The sequence below is a fragment of the Ctenopharyngodon idella genome, chromosome 5 (genome assembly GCF_019924925.1).
Source record: "Ctenopharyngodon idella isolate HZGC_01 chromosome 5, HZGC01, whole genome shotgun sequence".
Lineage (NCBI taxonomy): Eukaryota > Metazoa > Chordata > Actinopteri > Cypriniformes > Xenocyprididae > Ctenopharyngodon > Ctenopharyngodon idella.
In genome coordinates, this window is record NC_067224.1 from 45,128,772 (window position 1) to 45,152,601 (window position 23,830).

At 36.3% G+C, this 23,830-nt stretch overlaps 1 protein-coding gene and 1 long non-coding RNA gene across 2 annotated transcripts; one reads left to right on the forward strand and one right to left on the reverse strand.

Moving 5' to 3' along the window:
* Positions 1-3,048: 3,048 nt before the first annotated feature.
* Positions 3,049-12,143, reverse strand: LOC127513291 (uncharacterized). The gene is made up of 6 exons (XR_007930371.1): positions 12,019-12,143; positions 8,264-8,437; positions 6,479-6,698; positions 6,187-6,345; positions 3,786-3,880; positions 3,049-3,600 (listed from the first exon to the last, which is right to left on the reverse strand). It is a non-coding gene; the product is annotated as an uncharacterized LOC127513291 (long non-coding RNA).
* Positions 12,144-18,037: 5,894 nt separating this feature from the next.
* On the forward strand, positions 18,038-23,636 carry LOC127513290 (osteoclast-stimulating factor 1). The gene is made up of 10 exons (XM_051894968.1): positions 18,038-18,278; positions 19,791-19,837; positions 19,943-19,993; positions 20,105-20,168; positions 20,943-20,996; positions 21,078-21,185; positions 21,326-21,375; positions 21,550-21,628; positions 22,850-22,948; positions 23,044-23,636. The coding sequence occupies exons 1-10, from the start codon at positions 18,245-18,247 to the stop codon at positions 23,100-23,102; spliced, it is 645 nt and encodes a 214-aa protein (XP_051750928.1). The 5' UTR covers positions 18,038-18,244; the 3' UTR covers positions 23,103-23,636.
* The last annotated feature ends 194 nt before the right edge of the window (positions 23,637-23,830 follow it).

Below are 23,830 nucleotides of genomic sequence, written 5' to 3' on the forward strand. Positions count from 1 at the left end.
AAATCACCGTAATGACCTTACACAAACCTCATTCCTTTTTTTTTTGCAAGTCAGACTTGAGTTGCAAGTTGTGGAGTCATTTTAGTCGTCTATTTTTAGCCTACTAATAAAATAAGACAGTAATAATAATATTATTAATAATAAATTGATTATTAAATATAATTTTATTAATAATAATAAGATAATAATATATTATTAAATAATAAAATATATATTATTATTATTGATAATACATGTATTATTAGCCTATTATTATTATTAATACACATAAAAATACACAATTCTATATAATAGTATAGTTTTTGACTTACTGTTGATAGAAAATGGAAGAAAAAGGAAGACCTTGTGTGTAGATTTGTTTAATTTCTAATTTGCATATTCTAATAACGTTTGCATGTTTCTATTTAATTATTCTTATTAATTTATTAATTTCAGTTTTTATTCTTTATATGTTCTGAATGACTGTCAATTTTTAGGCCTATTTAATGATTTTATTTGCTATATTATTGAGTTTGTTGAACACGTATTCAACTGATATTACTGCTCTGAGACGGACATTTTGAGATAAACTAATATCTGCTTGTCTTTATATAGCATACGTAAATGTATTTACATAGGGATCATGACTGTTCACTCTATGACCAGAAGAGGTCGCAGTTAACTACAGTTGAGTTTCTAGTTTTGGCAGTTAATTTAGAAGACCTGAACAACTAAAACCAACCACCGACCATTTTGATGTTTGAGATAGGCCTACTTTATTTACGGGTGTGTTTACCATGCTACAGTATACATAGGTGTAATTTGGTAGCACTTCTTAATATTTGTCATTAACAAGCATTATATTGAGCAGATCAGTATATTCCATGTATATTCCAACATGGATATGTAGGTCAAAAATATATGAATCAAAGTGTAATGACATTTCTAATAACTTGAAATACAATTTACAACTAATGATCTGTTAAGTATTGTGAGACCACATCATTTTGAATAAACGTTCTATTAAAGGCACAATATGTAAGATTTTTAGATTAAAATATCCAAAAACCACTTAAACAGTGTTTTATATATATATATATATTTTATTTATTTATTTTTTTTTTTTTTTTGACTTGTGTACTTACATTATCAGCTTTATTTTTAGTAACAGTAATACAGCATTCTCTCCATCACACAATATGTATGATGACCTCTAGCAGCGAAAAATTACATATTGTGCCTTTAACATTACTGGAAGGTTTGTTCATAACCTTTAGAGAACCTTGCCAAACGTTAGCCAAATTTCTGAGAACGTTGGCAAGTGATTTAGTTCTAGTTATACCTTCAGTGGTTTCACCATTAATTAACGTGGCTTCTCCTCCTGGTTTGTGCCTCTTTGAGTAAACATATCTACACTTGATCTGCCCAAGGTTAACCTGTTTTGCCTGTACACCAAAGAGATCCAAGCTGATCAAACAATCTCACTTTTTCTTGATCTGCTTTTATTTCTGTATTACATTATCTTCCATTATGTTATGAAACATCATCTCTCATAAGGATTAAAAATGATTGGGAGAAAGAAATTGGACTTTGGAGAAAATTGCAGGGAGAGGCATTAAGAGACTCCACCTGAGCAGGCTTAAGGTACTAACAATGACTGCGTCAGATGTCTGCTTTCGTCTGTTAATTAATACTCATAGATATAAAGATTGACATATACTCCTTAAGTATAAGGAACAGAATTAATCCTTTCCATTTTGGTGGCTCGTCTGGTAATTCTGGTCTTACTTCGCTTCACGAACGGAACACAGAACAATTTTAGAAAACTGAAGGATCTCAACCCTCCATCTTCTTCTTTATGGTTGCGCTGCAAAATATTGCCATCATTTTACTGCTTCACAAACGAGGGTCATTTCAACGCTGGATTTGCACAAAAGATTAACATGACGGCACATGCTAGTCGATGAGTTGAATCAATTCCACAGCAACTACATAAATTTATCCACTAACCATTCAGAAACGTCCAGTTTCATTCTAAAAGTTGTAACTTCTTCCTGAGTCTCTCCATCAGCGTCGACTCCGGTTTGAACAATGTAAGGCTGAACACCGTTACTGACAATCCTCATTTTGACTGCGTGAGATTCTCCAGCTTTGTTGTTGTTGAGCAACCGAAGCATGAGCTGTTAAAGCTCCGCCCTCTTCTGGAAAGGGGGCCGGGAGCAGCAGCTCATTTGCATTTAATGGGACACACACAAAAACTGTGTGTTTTTGCTCAGGGGCAAATTTGACAAGCTATAATAAATGATCTGTGGGGTATTTTGAGCTGAAACTTCACAGACACATTCTGGGGACACCAGAGACTTATATTACATGTTGTGAAAAGGGGCATAATCAGCATTTTACTCACTTAATCAAAGTCACCGTTAAATAAAAATTGTCAATTCTTGTTTTTATGGAATATTGCAGTATGCATTATAAATGATTTATATATATTTTTAATTCATGTGCCTTCGTAATCTTTCATCAAAATAACTTCCCCTCCCTTTTGCAGCGACATGTCTTCTCTGATGATGTGTTTACTGGCGTGAGGGCGGGGCAACCTGTCACTTACGTGAGATCCACCAATAGAAAACCACAACCATCCACTGAATTCCCCATGAACAAAACCAAGTCCCATTCTACAATTTTACTTGTTCAAGAAGCCATTTCACTCAGATATACGTCACAATAGGAAACACTATCGCAACTTCGGTTTCATGTTGACTTCAAAAGACTATTCAGAATTCTACTGTGACATCAATGCAGGCTAGGTCTCTTTATCTCATAAAACTTACTGTAAACACTGGATTGCCCTGAATCATGGGATCCCACAGGAAGGAGCTTGCACTGGAATAATTAAATTCTGGAAATTAAAACTTTGTTTATTTGTTTTTTGTTTTTTTTTTGCCATTCTGCACATCTTTGGACTGCTTTTCGGATGACACTATATTCTGGATCTAACTTATATTACTCTTAATGTTTTCTTCACAGAAAGAGAAAAGAAAAAAAAAGGAGACTGAAAGACAAAACTTATGAGAGTGTCCTTTATTTCATATGTGTACATAAATATCGCATATCAAATAAACATTACTTTTTTATTATCAAAATAGACAAATACTAAGGAAATTATATTTGTTAATAAATAGGTACAAACAATAAGTTACAATAGGGTTTATTATATTATTCTAGTTGCATCCCAAATGACGCACTATACACTTATACACTATGTACTTATGCACTATGTACTTAACCAAGTAGTGTATGATTTCTATAAGGTTATTTTATCATTCAACATTGGAGTCTGATGCCCCTCCCCCTTCGTTGCGTAATTAAAGCTTCAACAGTCGAGTGCATGAAGTCTCCAACATTTCACACTTTGTATTTTCAGTTAATTAAGTGCATTATCCAGGTATTTAAAGTGGACTTTGTCTTTTTGGTATCTTCTCAGTGCATGCACACTACTCACACTGTTTATACTACAAAAAGGCATAGAATAGTGCATAAGTACGCGAGTTGGGACGCACCTTATGTGCAATATATCTGTAGCGCACTCCACACCAGTGACATCAGTGTGACTTCTACCTGAAACAAAAACAATTTTCCATAAACAACACACAAGGGTTTGTAGATGTTTTATTAGTGGTCTACTACATTTAAGAAGGGACTACAGCCATTCCTAGAGACCAGAATATAATAGAGAAACCATAACATTGTGGCTTTGAGTCTATTTTATATTTAGCAACCCACAAATAAAGACTTGGTCTTACTTTCTCTTCACACCATAATGTTCTTCTTCTCTAGTTTCTCTCTCTCGTTAGTGGAGGTCAGGAAAGCTGCCTGAAAGCGGTGATGTGTTCTATAGCTGGAATGTAAAAACAAAACAACAAAAAATACATTTAGTACATGGTTCTCCAGAATACTCAAATCTACTTCCTTTTTAGCTCTTATTAATTACTCATGTAATCGCTTCCCATTGTACTTTGCTTGAACATTTGTACTGTATGTTGTTATTTCTTCTTGTATGTTGAATTTGCATTAAAGGGGTCCTTGATTATGAATATGATTTCACTTTTTTAACTTTAGTTATTGTGTAATGTTGCTGTTTGAGCATAAACAACATCTGCAAAGTTACGACACTCAAAGTTCAATGCAAAGAGAGATATTTTCTTTTACAGAAATCACTGCGTGAGATTCTCCAGCTTTGTTGTTGTTGTTGAGCAACTGAAGTGCAAGCTGCCGGGAGCAGCAGCTAATTTGCATTTAAAGGGACACACACAAAAACACAGTTTTTGGTCACACCCAAATAGGGGCAAATTTGACAAGCTGAAACTTTACAGACACATTCTGGGGACACCAGATACTTATATTACATCTTGTAAAAGGGCCATTATAGGTCCCTTTAAAAAAAATAAATAAATCAAATCTGACTGGTCAATTGCAGAATTGTTCATGAAGGATTCGTTCATCTGTCACGTGACAAAATGAACTAAATAATTGGGAGGTGAACTAATCATTTATGTTTCTCATAATTTATCTTTGGCTGCATTTTGATTTCCTAATTCAAGCTAGAATGCTAGTATGCGGTTCTGAATTCAGCATAAATATGACCCAATGTGCATATCGATTCCACATCGTATAAGTGTCAAAACTAATCGCACCTGGTTCCCTTGAGATTTTCCTATGGGGTTTTATAATGGGGGTTTTCAATTTTTTAAGTAAAATAAGGCCTGTTGTAAACATAACTTGAGAGGATACTTTGACGTTTGGCTGTACAACATAAACTGCACACACTCGTACCCCAAACGCTCTTATCTAGTAACTTATTAATAACATAGTATTCAAAAATAAACATAACTGCTTCAGAATTTGCATTTTCGGTATAGGTGTGTCATGTATGTAATTTACGTTGTAGAACAAAATGCCTAAGTATCGTCAACCTATGTTTACCACAGGCTTTATTTTACTCATAAATTGAAAAACCCTATTATGAAACCCCATAGGAAAATCTTGAGGGAACCAGGGGTGAAAAGAGTGCAACAGTCGGGTTCTGGAAGTAAAAACTCAATTCATTTTCTCCATAGGGAAACTGATTTTTAACAGTAACTTTTAAACCTTTAAAGACAGCCTGTGCTACAAGGTTGCTAATCAATAGTATTTGCTTCTGTTGAAGTGAAGCCGTCAGCCTGCATTATTTTAACTTATTTTTAAAATAATTGTTTAACAGTGGAATTCATGGTGAAAAACTACATTAACCGTGATGCTGTACAGAAAATTCCACCAATCAGTCGAAACAAGCAAAAAGAGCTCTCCGCCCTTTCCCTTGAAGCATCACAAATGCCGTAATTGAGATCTCCCTATACACTCTCAAAATACTGTATATATATACATGCATATATATACTTCCGGAACCAGCGCCACTGAAAAAGTGAGCGGGCACTGTTGCCCTATATTAGTCTTCCGGGTTTTGACGCCATCCCTGCGCCACTATTTATAGCAAATGAGCGCTCTCTTGTTTTATACGTAATACATCTGGCGCCATCTAGTGTCTCAATTGTAGTATAGTGAAAATAACCTCAGAGGACTTTATCACTGTAATATTGTCATGTTGGGGTCCTGATCATGATAGTAACAACTGGGTCACTGCATTCCTTACATATAAAAGACCTTTTGATACACAGGCTTCCGCGTAAATGCTTGAAATTAATTTATTAGACAAATATAAATAGTGCTTACATATGAATTTCTTCACAAAACTGGACAGTGGAGAAAAAAAATAATAAATCAAAGTGTCCAGAATACATGTTAACTCCTTCAAAACCATCCCAAGTTACACCTCGCAAAGTTGGTTTATGAATATCCAGTATGAGCAAATCTGGAATCTAGACAAAGCAGAGGCTCAAACAGGCTATAAGAGAGATTTGTTTCCCACGTTTTGGTCGCTACATAATTTCCATAGGTCCATTTGTGTTATCTCATAGTTTTGATGGCTTAGTATGATTTACAATAATAATGATATAGAATGAGTAGGTGTGTCCAAACTGATGGTGTATAAATTAATGCTGTCACAATAGGCGTGTTTTGCGAGTGAAAGATGAATGAGTGTGTGTGGGTGTACTGAATACTTAGCAAGCGTACTCTGAATGTAATGCCTTTTTGTACGGTACTTACTGTACGCAGACCATAAGCAGGATGGCCAGGCAGCTGATGATCGACAGGACGACAGCCATGATGACGAGAGCGGTGTGGGTCGTTTCAGTGCTGCTGTCATCCCGAGACGTCTCAAGGAGCTGGATCCCACAGCGTTCTCCATCATAACCCCTCTTACATCTGAAACAATCATATATTCATTCCTTTACACAAACTGAATCCAACATTTGCCTGATTTTCATTCATTATAAACTCTTTTGAGATGTGTGTGAGATGTTTCTATGTAGTGTGCATGCAGGTGAGTGTCACTCACACACAGACGGGCTCTCTCAGGCCGTGCAGGTATGTGCAGTGGCCGTGGATGCAGTAGTCCACGTGAGAGGTCAGGCAGGGGTCAGCGGTGGTGCTGTGGCTCCTGTGACTGGATGTGTGATTCGGCTGAACAGGAGTGATAATTTTATTCTTTTTTCGTCCTTTGTTCTTTTTGCGCCCAGAGCGCTTTTGATTCTGCTCGTCTCTACTGACTTGGGTTACTGAAAGATATAAGATACATGAGAGACTTTGATGTGTGTGAGAATATTTATTATTTATTTTTACATTTGAAAATCAAGTTTTTAATGTTGTTTATATGTCTGTGTGGTGTTTTTAATATGCTTTAAGACAAACCATGTGCAAATTCATAAGTCAACACCATTGCTGAGTATTTTCTTCTTAAAACTGCAGTGAAAAAAAGACAGTCTCAAACCCACGCTTTGAAATCGCTGGTGTTTCTGACGTCACAAACTACCTTGTAACCAATCACGTCAACGTGCCGGCGGGCTTTAGCATATCATTAACAGTAAACACGCAGGGGAGTCTCGAGAGAACCCAGGTTATCCCGGTATATTTTTCTGTTATTATGAAAAATCATGTAGATTTATCAATATGGCGGGTCTATGATGTATATTATGATGTTATGATGAACTATATGTCTCTTTCCACTGACGTTCTGAGTTGTTCAAAGCATATGTAAGGATACTGATTGTTAGAAGGCAGCTGTCTGACTCTGAGATGGCGAACGGGAATGGTTTGTGTAACATTAGCAACACATTATTAGCTGTTTGATAACAGTCAAGCAAATGCTAATTATATTAATTTCCATTATGTGCCTGACGCTGTAAAGAGCGATACCACTGTGCAGCGTTTACCTCAGTAAGTTGACCGAGTGGATCTCTGAGCTGCCCTGAGCGAGTGGAGGCGGGGCTAATTAGCATATTCATTGATCCGCATATATTAAATGAGGCAAGGGTGTAGAGTTACATTCAGCTATTTTAAGGCATGAAGAATTTTTTTTCACAGGAAAAAACTTTTAAATATGTCATTTTGGTGAATAAAGATGAGTTTTAAGGGATAAAATAATGGACTTTAACCTTTGTGGTTCATAGATAAAATCCCAAATGGTATTAGTTCAGGTAGTAATTATAATTAGCTTAATCTAAGAAAAATTGACATCTGTGGGAGATTTTCACAAGTGGACAAGTTTGTGAGAGTACCTTTACTAATTTTTGGCCATCTAGCAGTTAAAAATCAAAACCTCATGCAACGACTAAGTCCAAGTTGGCAAAGTTTGGGCGAACCTCCATGCTCCCTGACCCATTCCCCCAGCCCGTTCCCGGTCAAAGTCAGATCCGCGCGCCTTATGGCTGGTGGTTGCGAGCGCAGAGTGGTGTGACTGTGCGAATGAATATGGTTATCCCTAACATACACTATTAGGCTTAAGAGAACCAGATGGAAAGGATCTCAAGCTGACTAGCTGCTGAAGACATTACTGTATCTATACCCATTAATAGACACTTCCAGCACAGCACTAGAACAACCATAATGAAATGACCCTTCACAATAGATAATGCTTTACAAGTTTTATTACAAGCTCTGTCGCGTTCTCGCTCGTTCTGACAACTAACCTATGCTGAGCAACTTTTCTCTATTTACGGGTATGACGAGACGCGCACGGGCGAGTGACGTATGTACGCAATTTCCCGCGAAAACCTACCCGACAGGTCTAAAATATAAACACTTTTTTATAAGTTTTTTGAACAAAAAAAGTTAGATAATATACCTTTAAACAAAGATGGATCATTGAACATTCCTGATGGATCCTGATCGTCATCAGATTCCAAATCTTCACCCACGGCACTCTGAAGCCCCTCCCCTGATGATGACATCATGGTCACATGATCCAGTGCAGCTGTGTGAGTGGCTGCTGTTCTTATAGTGAAAACTGCACTGCAAGCTGGACACAGACACACAAGCAATGAATCACAGCCTGTTATATCACAGTAGAAATGTAGTAACATCTTATATTGTGAGGAATGCTGTTTCGGCCCAGTTTGCAAATAATAACAGGATCAAAGGCTTCATTATAACACAATGACACGTTAACCTCAATTAGCGAATATAAAGAGAGGTTAATCTGCTAAAGTTGCGGTTGATGTTGAGTCATCCTGTAAACACCCCATGTAGCCTATATTGTACTGAGCAAACTAGCTGTGTATGTGTGTGAGAGAAAATATGACAGTGAAAGACATAAGCGAGTGGAAAACTTGAGGTTATGTGAGGTAACATTGCACCTGCTGCAACTACAATACAAAATTAGAGTCTCCTTTTCTTGTTTGGACACCTGTTACCTAAAAATCTGTTGTATTTACAGATTCGAAAAATCATTTGTACAGTGTACAGTCAATTTCTAGAGTGAAACAAGATATTCAGCTGGAAAAAATGTAGGCTGGGACTTGGTTTTATCCATCAGGAATTGATTGGGATCAAGACAAGTGGGCGTAATAATGCAGAATGGAGTCAGACCTGATGTGAACATGGAGGACTACTCCCAACCTGAAACACAGCCAGCATCTGTTGGCTGAAGCTTAAGCATCCATGGTAACGTTGTTGCATAGGTGGGGTAGTTTTGATGAAAGATTACAAAGACATGTTTTTATTCGGAATAATGTGCAAAAAGACAAGTAACTAGTACGTAGGAACCATTTGATTTCCTCTTAGCTTAGTAATCGAATGTGCCATTGAAAATTGCAGGAATACATTTCACCAACCCTGGGTGTGTGGCAATAAATGTTAATAAATTGATCCAGTCTATCGAACAATAATTGTATTTTTTGCATGCCATTTTATTCTGCACATATTCTATTCTCCATCGCATTAACTATTAACATATTGCTATCCTCTCCTCGGGTCATTTTGACCCGAAATGAATTTTTAAAAAGATTTAAAAAATTGAGTGTTCATCGGAGTTGTCCAAGACCTTAGGACTTTTGTCGCACTTGAATTTGGAATACACACACACACACACACACAAAAATTCACTGGATTCGCGGATTTTATTTGGTTGTAATAAAAATAGTAACAAAAGAGTCCCTCGCGGGTCAATTTGGACCCGCATTGGAATGAATGGAATGTGAGGAATTTTTTTTTAATTTGTCAAAAAAATATAAAATATCTGGCACAATCCAGAACAACCACACACACAAATGAAGGCATGAGACTATAGAACATCCCAAATGCAGAACACACTCACATGCATACACACACACACACACGTACATACACACATTATTGGGGGTCATATAATGGGGGCAATGTTTTTCTCTTTTTGTTTCAGTTTTTTCAAATAAAATTTAATGTCACAATGCAGACTGCACGCAGATATGAAGTGGTTAGATTTGAACACATTTACAATGTAGAACACCCCTACCCCCCCCACACAAATAAAATGGTAAAAAGGGAACAGCTCATTTGCTCCATATAGACTATAAGGCCATCTAGCGGCAAGAGTCATAAAATATCACAGTCACAGAGTCACCCAATATGAGATATTTTGAGCTGAACTAACAGGGTTATGCATGAAATGGTGAGTTATGTTGAATTTAAGTTGAAAGAATGTGCTTAAATTATTATTTATTGATAAAATTAAGTAATTTAAAGGTAAATGAAATTAAAAATTAAAAATCTACAAAAAAAATTGCATTAAAAATAGAAAAAAAAATTCAAAATTAAATGATATAAGCTTTCTGGACAAAAAAAAGTATAATTTTAGGGCTTCGGGTCATTTTGACCCGTGCAAGGGACTCTTTTTTTTTTTATATAAGTACGGGAGCAGAGGATGAGGGTTAAAAAACCACACTATATTAAAGGTAGGGTAGGCAATTTTCGGAGAGGCTAGCAATAGCAAGCTAGCTTTGAAAGCATAAGATCCCACCCTCCCTTCTCAGTGCTCTCCAAAGTCACGCCTCCTCCAAAACACATGAACGCGCACAGCAAAGTCTGCAAAGCATCACAAGACTAGAGACGGCGTTAAGTTACCTCATGGCTTAAAGCACATAACATTACAATAATAATAAACTTAAACAACTTCCAGAGCTCTTAATTGTACCACCTGACTGCTGCAGATTCATTTCAGCGTTGATAGTGTTGAGATAGAAACGCATAAATTCGAGTCTGAGGACGTGAACAGCTCTGGGAAGAATTACGGTTATGACATGGCATAAGCTCATTGTTTTGGTTCAGGAGGAACTGTAAAAGGCGGCTGCTGTTTGTTTGTGGTTCTCAGTGACTGTCTGTCTACAACTCTGCATAGCCTTATTGAATGCACTGATGACGTGTGATGTCTGCGCGAGCAGAGCAGGGTGCGTGGAGGTATGGAAATACATGTTGACAGGCAGGTAGGACATTCATATCATTGCATTCGGACCGAATTTTTGGTCCTGAGACTTCCACAGAAGATATATGTACATGTTTAAACCACTTCTATTATTGATTGCTATCAGGATGTGATAAGAGTTTCAAACAGTATAACAAAAAGTATTTATATAAAAAATTGCCCACCCTACCTTAACTGTTTTACAATTTAAACTTGATTTTTCTAATAAATACTTTGATATTTGGTAATTCAACGACATTCAACGACAGAAAGTGGCGTATGTGCCCTTCTATCACAGGCATGATCTGGCGACTGCTGCAGTCAAACAAGTCTGCACGGAGAATGTGTGAGTAAACGCATTTGATCTGAACACTCCTACAGACTGGAATCCTACGTTTAATTGTCAAAGAAATTCCTCTCCTAGAAACACACACACACCTATTATTGTGTGCCGGGATGACCTTTCTAACGTTATTTCGGAAAGCTAAATATATATTTAAGACAGCAGTGTGACGCCCTAATCCTCTGTCCTTTGCAATGAACAATAAGTGCTTTGTGACGCTGAACATGACAACAGACAGCTGAGATTTAAACTGTGTGGCGTTTTGGCATACACCTATATGGGAAAAGCCGGAGCTCACAGCTATTCAGAGGCATGTTACTACAAGCCGAATCAATTTCCCACAGCCCAGTCTGTCTGGAGACGTAAACACAATATCTGTACTTCATTCAGCTAGAGAGTTCAAGCTAGTTTTGAAGGAAGTTTACTATCCTAGAGTCACGTCAATTGTCTTTTGTCAATTGTCAAAGTGAAATTGAAATTCAGTAAAAAAAATAAATAAAAAAGCAAATGCAAAAGATTTACACTGAGCATGGAAGAGAATATGTTGCAAATTTCACCTGCTTTCTCATGATTTTCCCACTTGTTACTTTCTCATTAATGAACAAGGATGTTAAAAATTATTTTATAGAATTTGCTATCAATTCTAGAGCATAATTAAAACATATATTCACACACACAAACAAAAGATAACATTTTATGATTTAATTTATTTTTAAGCACTGGAGTTTTTCAGATCTGGAAATCACAATTTTAGTTTTCCATTACTGTGTTGGCCCTTAGGTTGACAGGTCAAGAATAGGATGGAGAAAACAAAACTCACCGACACAGAGCAGCAGAGAGGAGAGGCGCTGTAGGTTCATGGCAGCTGACAGCTGAATTCCGTGTTGAGTTTCTGTTTGTCATGTACTTATCATCCAGGAGGAGCTTTTATAGGGAGGTTTCCCCTTCACACACACAGAGATAATGTGTGTGTTTGTGTTAGTGCGTGTTTGTAGGCGCCTTTTGTAAGGTAAATGATTGACGAGAGTCCATTTGTAGAATTCATCCAATGGTCATTCATACAGAAGTCATTATTTACCATTAATTTTCCATTTCACGTCATTGATGCTGAATGCTTAAAATACTGTACCTCCACTGTATTATGCTGTTGAGATTCGAATGGGATACTTCTAAATAAGTAAACAAGAAAATTATTTATGTTATGAAGCGATGAGAATACATTTTGTGCTCAAAAACAAAACAAAAATGAGGACTTTATTCAACAAACTCTTCTCTTCACTGTCATTATCCTTACGCAGGTGACGCAGTAAGCACAGTGACAGCTTCCGTGTTTACGTCCGAACGCCGGCTCAGTATTGGCCAAAGCTGATCACGTGATCAGCACGATGCGTGCGTGTGATGCTTACGCAGAAGCCGGCCAATAATGAGTCGGCGTTCTGACGTAGAACCTGGAAGCGCTGGACGTAAACAGCATAGGAGAATGACACAGAAGAGAAGATATTGTTGAATAAAGTCATTATTTTTGTTTTGTTTTTGAGCACAAAATGTATTCTCATCGCTTCATAAAATTAAGGTTGAACCACTGCAGTCACGTCGGCTGTATTAACGATGTCTTTAGTACCTTTCTGGACCTTGAAAGTGGTGATTATATTGCTGTCTATGGACGAGACATATACCTCTCGGATTTCATCAAAAATATCTTAATTTGTGTTCTGAAGATGAACGAAGGTCTTACGGGTGTGGAACGACATGAGGGTGAGTAATTAATGACAGAATTTTCATTTTTGGGTGAACTAACCCTTTAATGCTCAGTTGTGATGATGACTTTACATGCAGTGATAGGTGTTTCAGGTTTTGGGACACAGAGTCACTGGAACTGAATTTGCCCTTGGAATATTTGGGATGGAATATGAGATGTATCATGTCTGGAATGAAAAGAATTAAGGAAAAATGCAATGAACAGATAAAGAGAGAATCCAAAATACCACCAGTACACATACTTGTTCAGTGGAAGTAGCTGCCTGTGTGCGAACACGGCTTCATGGGTCATTAAATATGAATACTGTCCCTGTAATTTGAGGCCAAAAGAATTACGGAGGTACGGTAGCTGTAGGAACGACCAGTTTCTCTGAGATTGCCATTATTAAACGTGTTTGTGCATCTTAAATTCTGCGTAAGCCGCCTGCCGTGCAACATGTCCCTCACATCTGCATGGTAATGAGTTTCTAAAGAGCGCAAAAGGAAGAGAAATACAGCTAATGACCCTGAACCGTTAACACAGAACAAATTTAGCACTAAAGACCCCATTAGATGCTAACCAGAATTTAAATAAGAGTAAAAAACATCCCTTCGTTTAACTTTCAACTAAGAGTAACGCATTACTACTGCATTGTGCTATATATAACTTCAAAAACACAGTGAAAAGTGTGTGTACAGAGGTCAATTTCACAAAGGTATAAAGGTGAGTTCACATTCTGATCATTTTGAAGATGGCTTCAAATTTTGTGTAGTGATAGCTGATGATATAGGCATTCAATGATAACATCAAACATTCTTTTTTTTTAGGCTTAAAATATAAAACAGACAGGTCTGCTATGGGCAATGGATGTAATGCTACAGTTTTTAGAACAGAAATAAGCAGGCATACTACATACTATTCTTAGGCAGTTCCTTAAAACTTGCCTGAAATGTAAACCAACTTGTTGGTGCAGCCCACTGTTATGTGTGTCCTTTAATGTGACACAAATGTCTGGAGGATTAGAGCATTGTTCCACTGGTGTAAATGTACCACAAATAGTAATAAAAATAAATGAATAAAATGTATTTATTTGTTTGTGTGTGCAGATTGTTTTGCAGAGCCTTTTTTCTGTACACAAATCTGAACTTTTTTCAGCTATTGTTAAGCATATAGGGTAGGTTGGGGTAAGATGTCCCCCGGGGCAAGATGACCCCCCCTTAATTTTTTTCTTTCTTTTCATCATAGATAGCACAAAATTTTGTGTCTCTTGAAAATAGTGATCTATGACATTGTATTATGTTGAATATCAAAGGTTTTTGTGTCTATTTGTTAATGAGGAATTTATGGACATATTAATGTTTTTAGATTTGTGGAGTAAAAGTTATAGTTTTTATTTTTTAAGTAAAAAGATAAAATGAAACTCCATGGAATTTGCACAGAAGGCCCAAAGTGGCAAGTTGTTACTAGTGTTATTATTTTTTAATTGAATAATTATTGTAATTAATGGGGTTATGATTCAGTATTTCCATGAACTAGATGTGCATTTCAGACATCTTTGCTTTCATTAAAACCTATGTTAGTTGAGTTTGCATTCACAGTGTAGCTATTATGACATATCTTCAATTAAAATTAAATAAGTAAATATATATGTCAAGTGTTGGGGAGTAACTAGTTACATGTAACGGCATTACGTGATTGAATTACAAAATAAATGTAACTGTAATCCGTAACAGTTACTGAGAAAAAATGTGTAATTAAATTACGAAAATGTTAACGACTACAAAGGGGGCTACATCTGAATATTTTCTGTAAAAAGCTATATAAATTTGCTGATTTGCCTGTATTTAACCTCAGAACAATCTCAAAGTAAAAAGAGGTGCTAAAGTCTGATTTTGTGGTGGCTGTGCTTTAAAATTAAATTATTATAATCTTAATTCAAGTGATGAAGGATATTGAAAGTCTGACAGTTGTCAGTGTTAAGGTTAACCATGCCTGCATGTTTGAAAATGATTAAAAGTTGAAAACATTCGTTAAAAATGTAGAAAAGTAATCAAAAAATTATCAAATGTAATCAGTTACATTACTTTAATAAAGTAATTGAAATAGATGTACTACTTATTACATTTTAAATAGGGTAACTTGTAATCTGTAACCTATTACATTTACAAAGTAACCTTCCCAACACGGCATATGTATGTATATAAGTTATAGAATAATTTTACCTTTCGGATGAATCTCTTTTACTGGTTTTCTGCTTTGTCTGTCATCGGTTATTCAATTATTATCAACTAAATTGATCATTTACATTAATGACACTTTAAAAATATATAAATGTTAAAAAGAATTACATCAAAAGTCATTTATACATTCTGTAAAAGTTTATCCAGGGTGGGCTTCTTACCCCAGGTAGGGGCCAACTTATACCTCTTTTAATATTTGACATTTTGTGCTAAATTTTGACACTAAATTAGCAAATGTATTTATTTCCTATAATAATACATTTGCTGATGCATCTTCATCCTGTATATGCTAAACTTTTATCTAAATATGTTACAATTTAAAAGTAAATCCACATTGTTCCTAAGGTGGGCATCTTCCCCCATCCTACCCTATTTTTGTTTTGTTTGTTTGTTGTTTTTACTATTTTGGTAGTACTTTACATTATTGAGCCATGTTGTCTCAAAAAGGCAAGTTGTGTTAAATGAATCTTTTTACTTGGCAATAATGTTGATTTATTGTCTATATACCAGTGGCGAGCGGAGCGTCATGTAAATTATGTGGCCGACGCACATGCAGTTAGCCTACGTTGAATGGGTTTATAGCTAATAAGCGAGACGCTCACATTCTCATAGACAAGTGTTAGTTTACTCAGTTGCTCACTCATAACATAGCAACACGGCGAAAAGTATTTCTAATATGTTGGACCTTTCATTGAGAATGGCCTACATTTACCTTTTGAGACGTGCCTTCACAAGCAAAGAGCTTTTGTGATGTTCGAGTCAACGGAGGCGATAAATGCTGTATTTTTGTAAGGCCGCTAGTGTCACAGAAACGACATACTTCACTTTTTAATCAGACATGACAAATAAGAAACACCATGGCGTCAATTTAAAATGTATGCCAACCAAAAGTACTTTTTAATGAATAATTAAGAATAAGTATAATACAATTAGTATTAGCAGCCTATTATAAATAAAAAGTAAAATGTAATTATAATAAATATAAGTAGTATTGGCCGATTTCGAAACACTGCTTCATGAAGCTCCGAAGCTTTATGAATCTTTTGTTTCGAATCAGTGATTCGGAGCGTGTATCAAACTGCCAAAGTCACGTGATTTTAGTAAACGAGGCTTCATTACGTCATCACTGTTTCGAAACGTTTCAAAACAGTTCAAAATTTCAATGGTTCACCGGTGGAGGGCAATGATAAAGTGAACCCATGAATCATGCAGATTCACTGAGAACTATTGAACATGTGTCTATGGGCTTTACCCTATGGTTTTACCTGATCTCTGATCAGTTTTATACATTTGTAGATGTTTTAATCAGACATTAGAATAATTAAAATGAATAATGGTAGTTATTAATCTCTTATTTGCCTGTTTAGCTTGAGCCATGGAACAGAGAAACAAACCTTGAAAATTGATAAAAGAACACATATTATACAGACACTGTACATTTAATCGTATTAGATGATTAGTTAATTGCATTTGATAGATTTTACTTTCAATAAAACTTTTGCAATACATTTGTAAAAGGTGTTTTTATGCATGTTTGGCCTGAGTTTTGTTGCGTTTGCACTGTTCTGACCACTAGGGGGCACCGTGGAGACGGGTGTCAGATTGTTTCGAAGCCTCGACACATTATGGCACATTTGCTTCAACTGCTTCAGTGTTTCACGAAGCCTCGATCTGCCCATCACTAAATATAAGTGAAAGTGTTAGTTTACTCAGTTGCTTATTTATATAATAAATAAAAATATCAGTATTCTTAAAAAAAAATAATAAGTTGAAATGATGCAAACTGATGGCTTTAAACGCACGGACTATCGATTAACATCCTCTGATAGTTACAGTAGGACTGTCCGATTTATAAGTTTTTGTAAAAAAAAAAAACAATTTCCCTATGGAGAAAATAAAAATAGATTTAGTTATGATTTTTTCCCCATTTGATTTGGTCTAGTTAGTTTTGTATCAAATACAATGTGATTTTCAGTGATCGCGATCTCATTTTTCCTCTTGGGCGAGCGATCCGCTCACAGCTTATCCTGCCTATGAAATCTGCCATAGGCCAGCAAACCAATGAGAACGCGGGACAATGATGACGTTCCATAACAAAAGCACGAAGGCGCAAAAGCTGCTGTAGAACTTACCCGGAAGTCTCCTTAAATGGCAGATTTAAAGAAAATTACCGTCGTTTGTCAAATAAATAAATTACAGACAGTTACAGACATATTACCAACATTTTATCGTGTAGTCTTTATGGTACACCTCAAACAAGGGATTTAATAGTAATTTATAGCGTTATTAGGCTACTAATTGCCGAGTCCACGAATTGGGTATGCAGAGCATTCGCAACTTATGGACCGCACGCCACTGCTATATACTAATGTTAATTTTCATTGTGTAAGTGAATGGTGTTTGTTAATGTTATTAATGAAAGTTTATAAAGTGTTACTAGGTGAATACTTTAGGTGAATTCCCGTATATAACTTCATCATCAAAGCCCCATTCAGTCATTTCTATAGAAATTACACAATTAAAGCCACCAGAATAGACATGTTGATAGTGACAGTTTTCCCATTTTGCGACAGCAGAACATGAATCAATTTATTTCCTGATGTTTGCAGTTTTTTCAGTATTTTTAGTGGACAACAGAAATCATTATTAAAATGATAAATATTATAATAGGTCTAATAAACTGTTGGAATATCACCTCCAAATTTCCTCCAAATTTTAATTTAATTTGTAGGAAATAAATTTATATCGAAGTTTGAGACATTTTAATATGCTTTTCACCCCTGAATCTAAATAAAACTATAGTAATATGGCATTTCGTTAGAAACTATGGTTATCATAGTACACTTTTCGTAAGGGCAGTAGCCTACGGAATTTCAGACGACTATTGACAGTGCGCATGCGCTGTGCAACTTTTCCGCATTGGGCTCCTTCACGCTTCCTCATTGACAGCGCCTAAAGGAAGAAAGCAGCGTTCCCCTGTTTCATTTGCAGTTTTATATCGCTTTTACGTACTATTGACATCTTAAATAACTCGGAAGATTTCTTTAAAAGTCTTGGAAAGTTCAGAAATGTCAAAGCCTCCCCCCAAACCAGCTAAACCAGGTAAGAGGTGCGCGTGGAGGAAAAGCCTCGGCAAACCTACTAAAGTTTCATTATACATTCACATATTTTTGCATTTTTTCGTTGCCTAATAGCTATACAAACACGCGGATATTCGATGTCATGCAATGAAATGTATATAAGAGCATGCAATTCCGTGTTTTAGTAAACTTTCTACTGCGGGTGGAGTTTGGCGTTTCTCCAGCGCAGCGCAACTTTCTTTGCGCTTTTGGAGCTTTTCAAACGATTGTTCTCGATTAACATGCGTAAAACTATCACATCTTGGCTTCAGTGTTTAACAGATAAAATAAAACGATTGAAACGCCTTGCCATAGACGGCAGGATTGGGTTTGGAAAGAGAAAAATCACTCAAGCAAGCCACTGGCTGTGTTTCAGAACCTAGTGAGAAGCCTATCTATACAGCGCGATTGGTCAACGTAGACGCACAACCCATTTTTGGGAACCGCATTTCAGTCGGCTGAACCAAAATTGCTGTTCGCGCCCTTGATGCCCAAAATGCTGTTTAGTTAGAAATCTCAACGGTTTTGAGTCACTACCATTGTCTTTCGAGTGACCAGTTACTTCCCTAAATGAAAGAGCAGCTTCACTGTGCTTAATGTGCAAAAAAACACATTACATTTGGACTGGTGATTTAAGCTAATGTTGTGCATACTGTCAAAGATATGAGCTGGAGGAACAGGTCAACCAATATTATTTGTTCACAAATGATACCACACAGATTTTCTTTACACAACTAAATCTTTAGATTACAAAACTAAAGCATAAGGTTCATTATGACTATATTATTTTTTATTATAATAATGCAGTTATTGTATGCAAAATCATTTGAATGGTCCAAGTAGTCGCAAATTTATTTTTGATGGCTGAACAACCAATTAAGTTGAAAACTGAATATTTGAAAGCTTATTGGTCTCCAGTCGTACACTAGGATGTCCTATTACTACAGTTTACTCAGAATGTGGGTCTGCGATGTCCACCATGCAAATTTTACCATGTGCGTAGGATGGAAAGTTTGGAATATTTTACATATAATGTTTAGAAGTGGCCAAGACCAGAGTGTTTCTATTTCAGAGTCTGATATGTGTAGGAAGTTTGGGAGGAGCCAGTTGGATCCCACTTAGCACGGCTTATTTGGTTGTTACAGGCCACATGGAAATACCTTTACAGCCAGGAAATACCCTTTGTTGTGCTCATAATGGTTTGTTTATTTATATATTTTGACCTCAGGCCTTGGGTTCCTCTGGCCTTGAGGCTTACACACATTTGTCATGTGGTTTGCTACGTTTAGTTCTGATACTACCCGGCTGTAGATGTGATGGTGTTTTGCATATAGATGGGCTGATAGGTGAAGATAAGGGTTTAACAGGTAAAGACTGTTTTGCCTCTAAACAGGCAACACTGGACCTAAAAATGTGTATAAAATGCTTCTGATTTCCTGTAAATTATCATTTGAAACATGTAAGTAACATCCATATGTATGTATGTTTTAAACAGGTCAGGTCAAGGTGTACAGGGCTTTATTCACCTTTGACCCAAGGACGGTGAGTTTCATTCTTTCATCCTTAATAGTTCCCTTTTGTTTAGATATATTGATTGTTTTAGCTTGACAGGAGTGAGCTCATCGTGTATATTTTCCTCTTTTTCAGCCAGATGAACTATACTTTGAGGAAGGAGACATTCTGTACATCTCAGATACTGTACGTTTATGATCTCTCTTGGTACTGCTTGGAAGTACTGATACTTCCTCCTGTGATTGTTGATATTCACGACTTCCATGATTTTCTAGTGATTGCTGGGTTTGTTTTCAGAGTGACAGTAACTGGTGGAAAGGGACATGCAGGGGAAGGACTGGTCTTATTCCCAGTAATTACGGTAAGGAAAGCAAGTGGCAAACCAGAACCTACAAACAATTAAACCTTTGCTAGTACACCTTCAGTGACTTTTTGGCTTTTGTAAAACGTTAACGAAATGTGTATATAATATGTAACGTTTAAAGACTTTTATGATGTCGGGAAAGTTTTATTAGAGATGTAACTATTACTATTGCGCATATACTTGGGGTTAGGGATTGGAACGAATCCCAGCCTTAAGTGTAAGTAAACTTTTCTGCATATCTTTTCATGTGCTATTATTGTTTATAAGTGAACAGACTTTTGCTTGGCAGAAAATAAAATGGGTGAAAATAGCATTGCCATTGGTATACATTAGGGATGCACCGATATGAAAACTTTGGCCTATACCAATAATTCTTTATATTTGAAAGCCTGATAACAAAAACAAAAGTCTCACCATTAAAAGCCCCATACTAAGAATACAATTATAATGTTCTCATTACAATTTTATGTAGCTTATATGACAGACTTGCACTGCACATGTTGAACTTTTTGAAGATATTCCAATCATATTTCAAGCAATTCAAAACCATCATGGTAAACAGTGCGCATCTGAAGTGTCTGAAGGAAATAAGCCATTATTTATCAGCTTTAATATATCAGCCAAACTTTCTTATCGGGCCGATAACGATAACATTAAAAATGAACATATATCAGCCGATACCGATATGGTGGCCGATATCTCGTGCATCCCTAGTATACAAGCATTTTCCAGAGTATCATTCTTAAGTTTATGTGATTTGTCTTTTTCCAGTGGCTGAACAAGCAGAGTCCATAGACAACCCCATGCATGAAGCGGCCAAGCGAGGTACTCAAATACAGACCCATTTAGCATTTTGTTTGTTTGTTAATGTGGTGAAACAATCAAATTTTTTGTGTGTGAATGCAGGTAATCTGAGCTGGCTCAGAGAGTGTTTGGATAATAAGGTTGGCATCAACGGACTGGACAAAGCAGGGAACACCGCTCTCTACTGGGCCTGTCACGGAGGGCATAAAGGTAAAAGATGCACACACTGGTAAAAACATATACTTGGACTGTTTACAGATGCTAATATCTATTATATGGCACAGAAAAAAGCACCATAAATAAATTTTATGCAAACAAATGAGTAAAATTAATAAATCATTTGTTCTTAGATGTGGTGGAGATTCTGCTGAGTCAGCCAAACTGTGAGCTCAATCAGCAGGTAAGTCTAATGTTGGTTAAAATGTTTTTGATAAATCACTGTTCTGGAGATCAAATGCATTTTATAAACATTGAGATCAGCTTACAATGGTGTGTATGCAAAATTATGGATTTTTCAGGAAACGGTTCTTTATATTTGACTCAATGTATCAAATGACGTTCATTTCCACAACAGAATAAGCTGGGAGACACGGCTCTACACGCAGCTGCCTGGAAGGGTTATTCAGATATAGTTGAGATGTTGCTCAATAAAAGTAAGTCAGTACGTTTTTCCTCATAACCACGTTCATTTTCTTACACACATTCTGTGATACAAGGGTGGGGTAAAAATATTGACTTACTAATTAACTTTCATCTTAAAAGATCCAATATTTGTTCTTAAAAGAATTTGGCTTTACATTTATTAGTAGTGTATTAGTAAACGTAAAGGTTTTTTAGGTCTTACATTTAATTCTAAAGGGATATTTTCACCAGAAATGAAAAATGATCCCATGATTTAGTCAGCATCAAGCCATCCTAGGTGTATATGACTTTCTTCTTTCAGCCGACTTTCTTCTTTTCACAAAACTTTATAAACTATAATCACTGGCTTCCGGCAACAGCCGTACGCACATTTACGAGAGAGTCAAGTTCCGGTGGAAGGGTGACCTTTGACCTGATGTATGGCGTAGGAAGCTTAGGTGAGAATCGACGCCTCTCACGAAAACCACGCGACTCGCTAGTGAATGCGCGTATGGCCATTACCGGAAGCCAGCGATTATAGTTTATAAAGTTTTAAATATGGATATTTTTCTTAAAAAAAACCACATCGCTTCGCTTCAGAAGGAATTTTATTAACCTGCTGGAGTCGTATGGATTACTTTTATGATGGATGGATGTGCTTTGAAGCTTGGAAGAGACAGAATATTATTTAATATAACTCTGATTGTGTTTGGCTGAAAGAAGAAAGTCATATACACCTAGGTTGGCTTGAGGCTGAGTAAATTATGGGATCATTTTCATTTTTGGGTGAACTATTCCTTTAAACCGTTAATATTTTAGTAATGCATGGAGTTATTCATAAAGAATTTCAAAGCAAATATCAAAGAAAAGTTAATATTGTAACTGGATTATTCTTAATTATAACTGGAAGCGACCAATGGCAATCTTTATCATGCCAAAACAAAACTTGAAGCTTGACTTTATCAAAAGTCAAATAAAAGCAAATGTTTACATTCAACAGAAATCCAGCTGTATTAAAATTAACTTCACATGGATTATGTGAGAATAGTGAAATCATTTTACACAAAATGGGCCTCATGAAACATGAGCAGAACATATTTGCATGTAAAAAGGTTCGTAAAACGATTCTTATGTAAAGTCGTGTTATGCGCGATGTCTTACACGTGTTTGTAATAAATCAAGTACCAATTTGTGATATCTGTATTTGCATCTTTTCTCATTGTTTATATTGCGGATGTGTGTTTATATTGTAGATGCCAGGACAGACATCCTCAACAATGAGAAGAAGACAGCTCTGGATATGGCCACCAACGCACAAAGTGCCTCTCTGCTAAAGAGGAAACTGGGAGGAGGTGAGTCAAAAGGCGTCTCCTTTCAGTTACCTCCTTCAGATGTCACTTCCTGTGAGATATTCACATAACTAACTGTCTGTCTGCTGAATTTACAGTGATTCTGCGCACCCACAGTAATGCCGAGGAGTATCTTGATGATGAAGACTCCGACTGAGAGAAGAGCAGCACTAATGAAGTCCATTCATTCCTACACTCATTCCAGCACAAACCATTATATGTATATAAATCTAAATCTGTGCAAGAAACAATACTTACAAAGGTTGGGAGGATTGCCACTGGTTGCCGTTGTCTGATAGTCTCAACTTTCTTCTTTATTCCAGTTCATTGTAAAAGTATTGCAGTACTTGTCTGTTCAGTACATGTTTAGGATGGACACAGTGAACATTTGTTCTTCTATTTGCTGCTCCTCTCTTAACTGTATTTATTCCGTAGAATTGTCTTTTTGATTTTAAAGTGCCTTCTTTAATAGGGAGATCGCCCAGGCAAAACGTCTTAGAGCCCTGGGTCTTTTTATTCCAATAGTTTTATGCACATATATGTGGGTAAGCATGTGTGTGCACTCCTGAGCATTTTAAATTTTTGGTTGTGATTGTGTTTGTGTGTATGTGTACGAGATGTTCTTGATGATAGAATTGCATGTAAATCCAAACATTACAACTATGCAAATAAATCAGTGGCCTTTGCTTGATATGCAAGACTCAAGCTTGGAGCTTGAATGCATAGGTATTTTAAAATGTCCTCTTTTTACCTTTGTATGCATTAATTTAGCCTTATTTTCTTAGGTTAAAAAAGGGTAGTTGACTTAAAGGGTTAGTTCACCTAAAAAAAAAGAAATTTCTATCAATTACTCACCCCCATGTCATTCCAAACCTGTAAGAAAAG

Excerpts from the sequence above, each read along its gene's own strand:
- LOC127513290 (XM_051894968.1), top strand. The coding sequence starts at position 18,245 with ATGTCAAAGCCTCCCCCCAAACCAGCTAAACCAG. Across the intron at positions 19,994-20,104 it reads TTCTGTACATCTCAGATACT|AGTGACAGTAACTGGTGGAA; the intron begins GTACGTTTATGA and ends GTTTGTTTTCAG. Across the intron at positions 21,376-21,549 it reads ACTGTGAGCTCAATCAGCAG|AATAAGCTGGGAGACACGGC; the intron begins GTAAGTCTAATG and ends TTTCCACAACAG.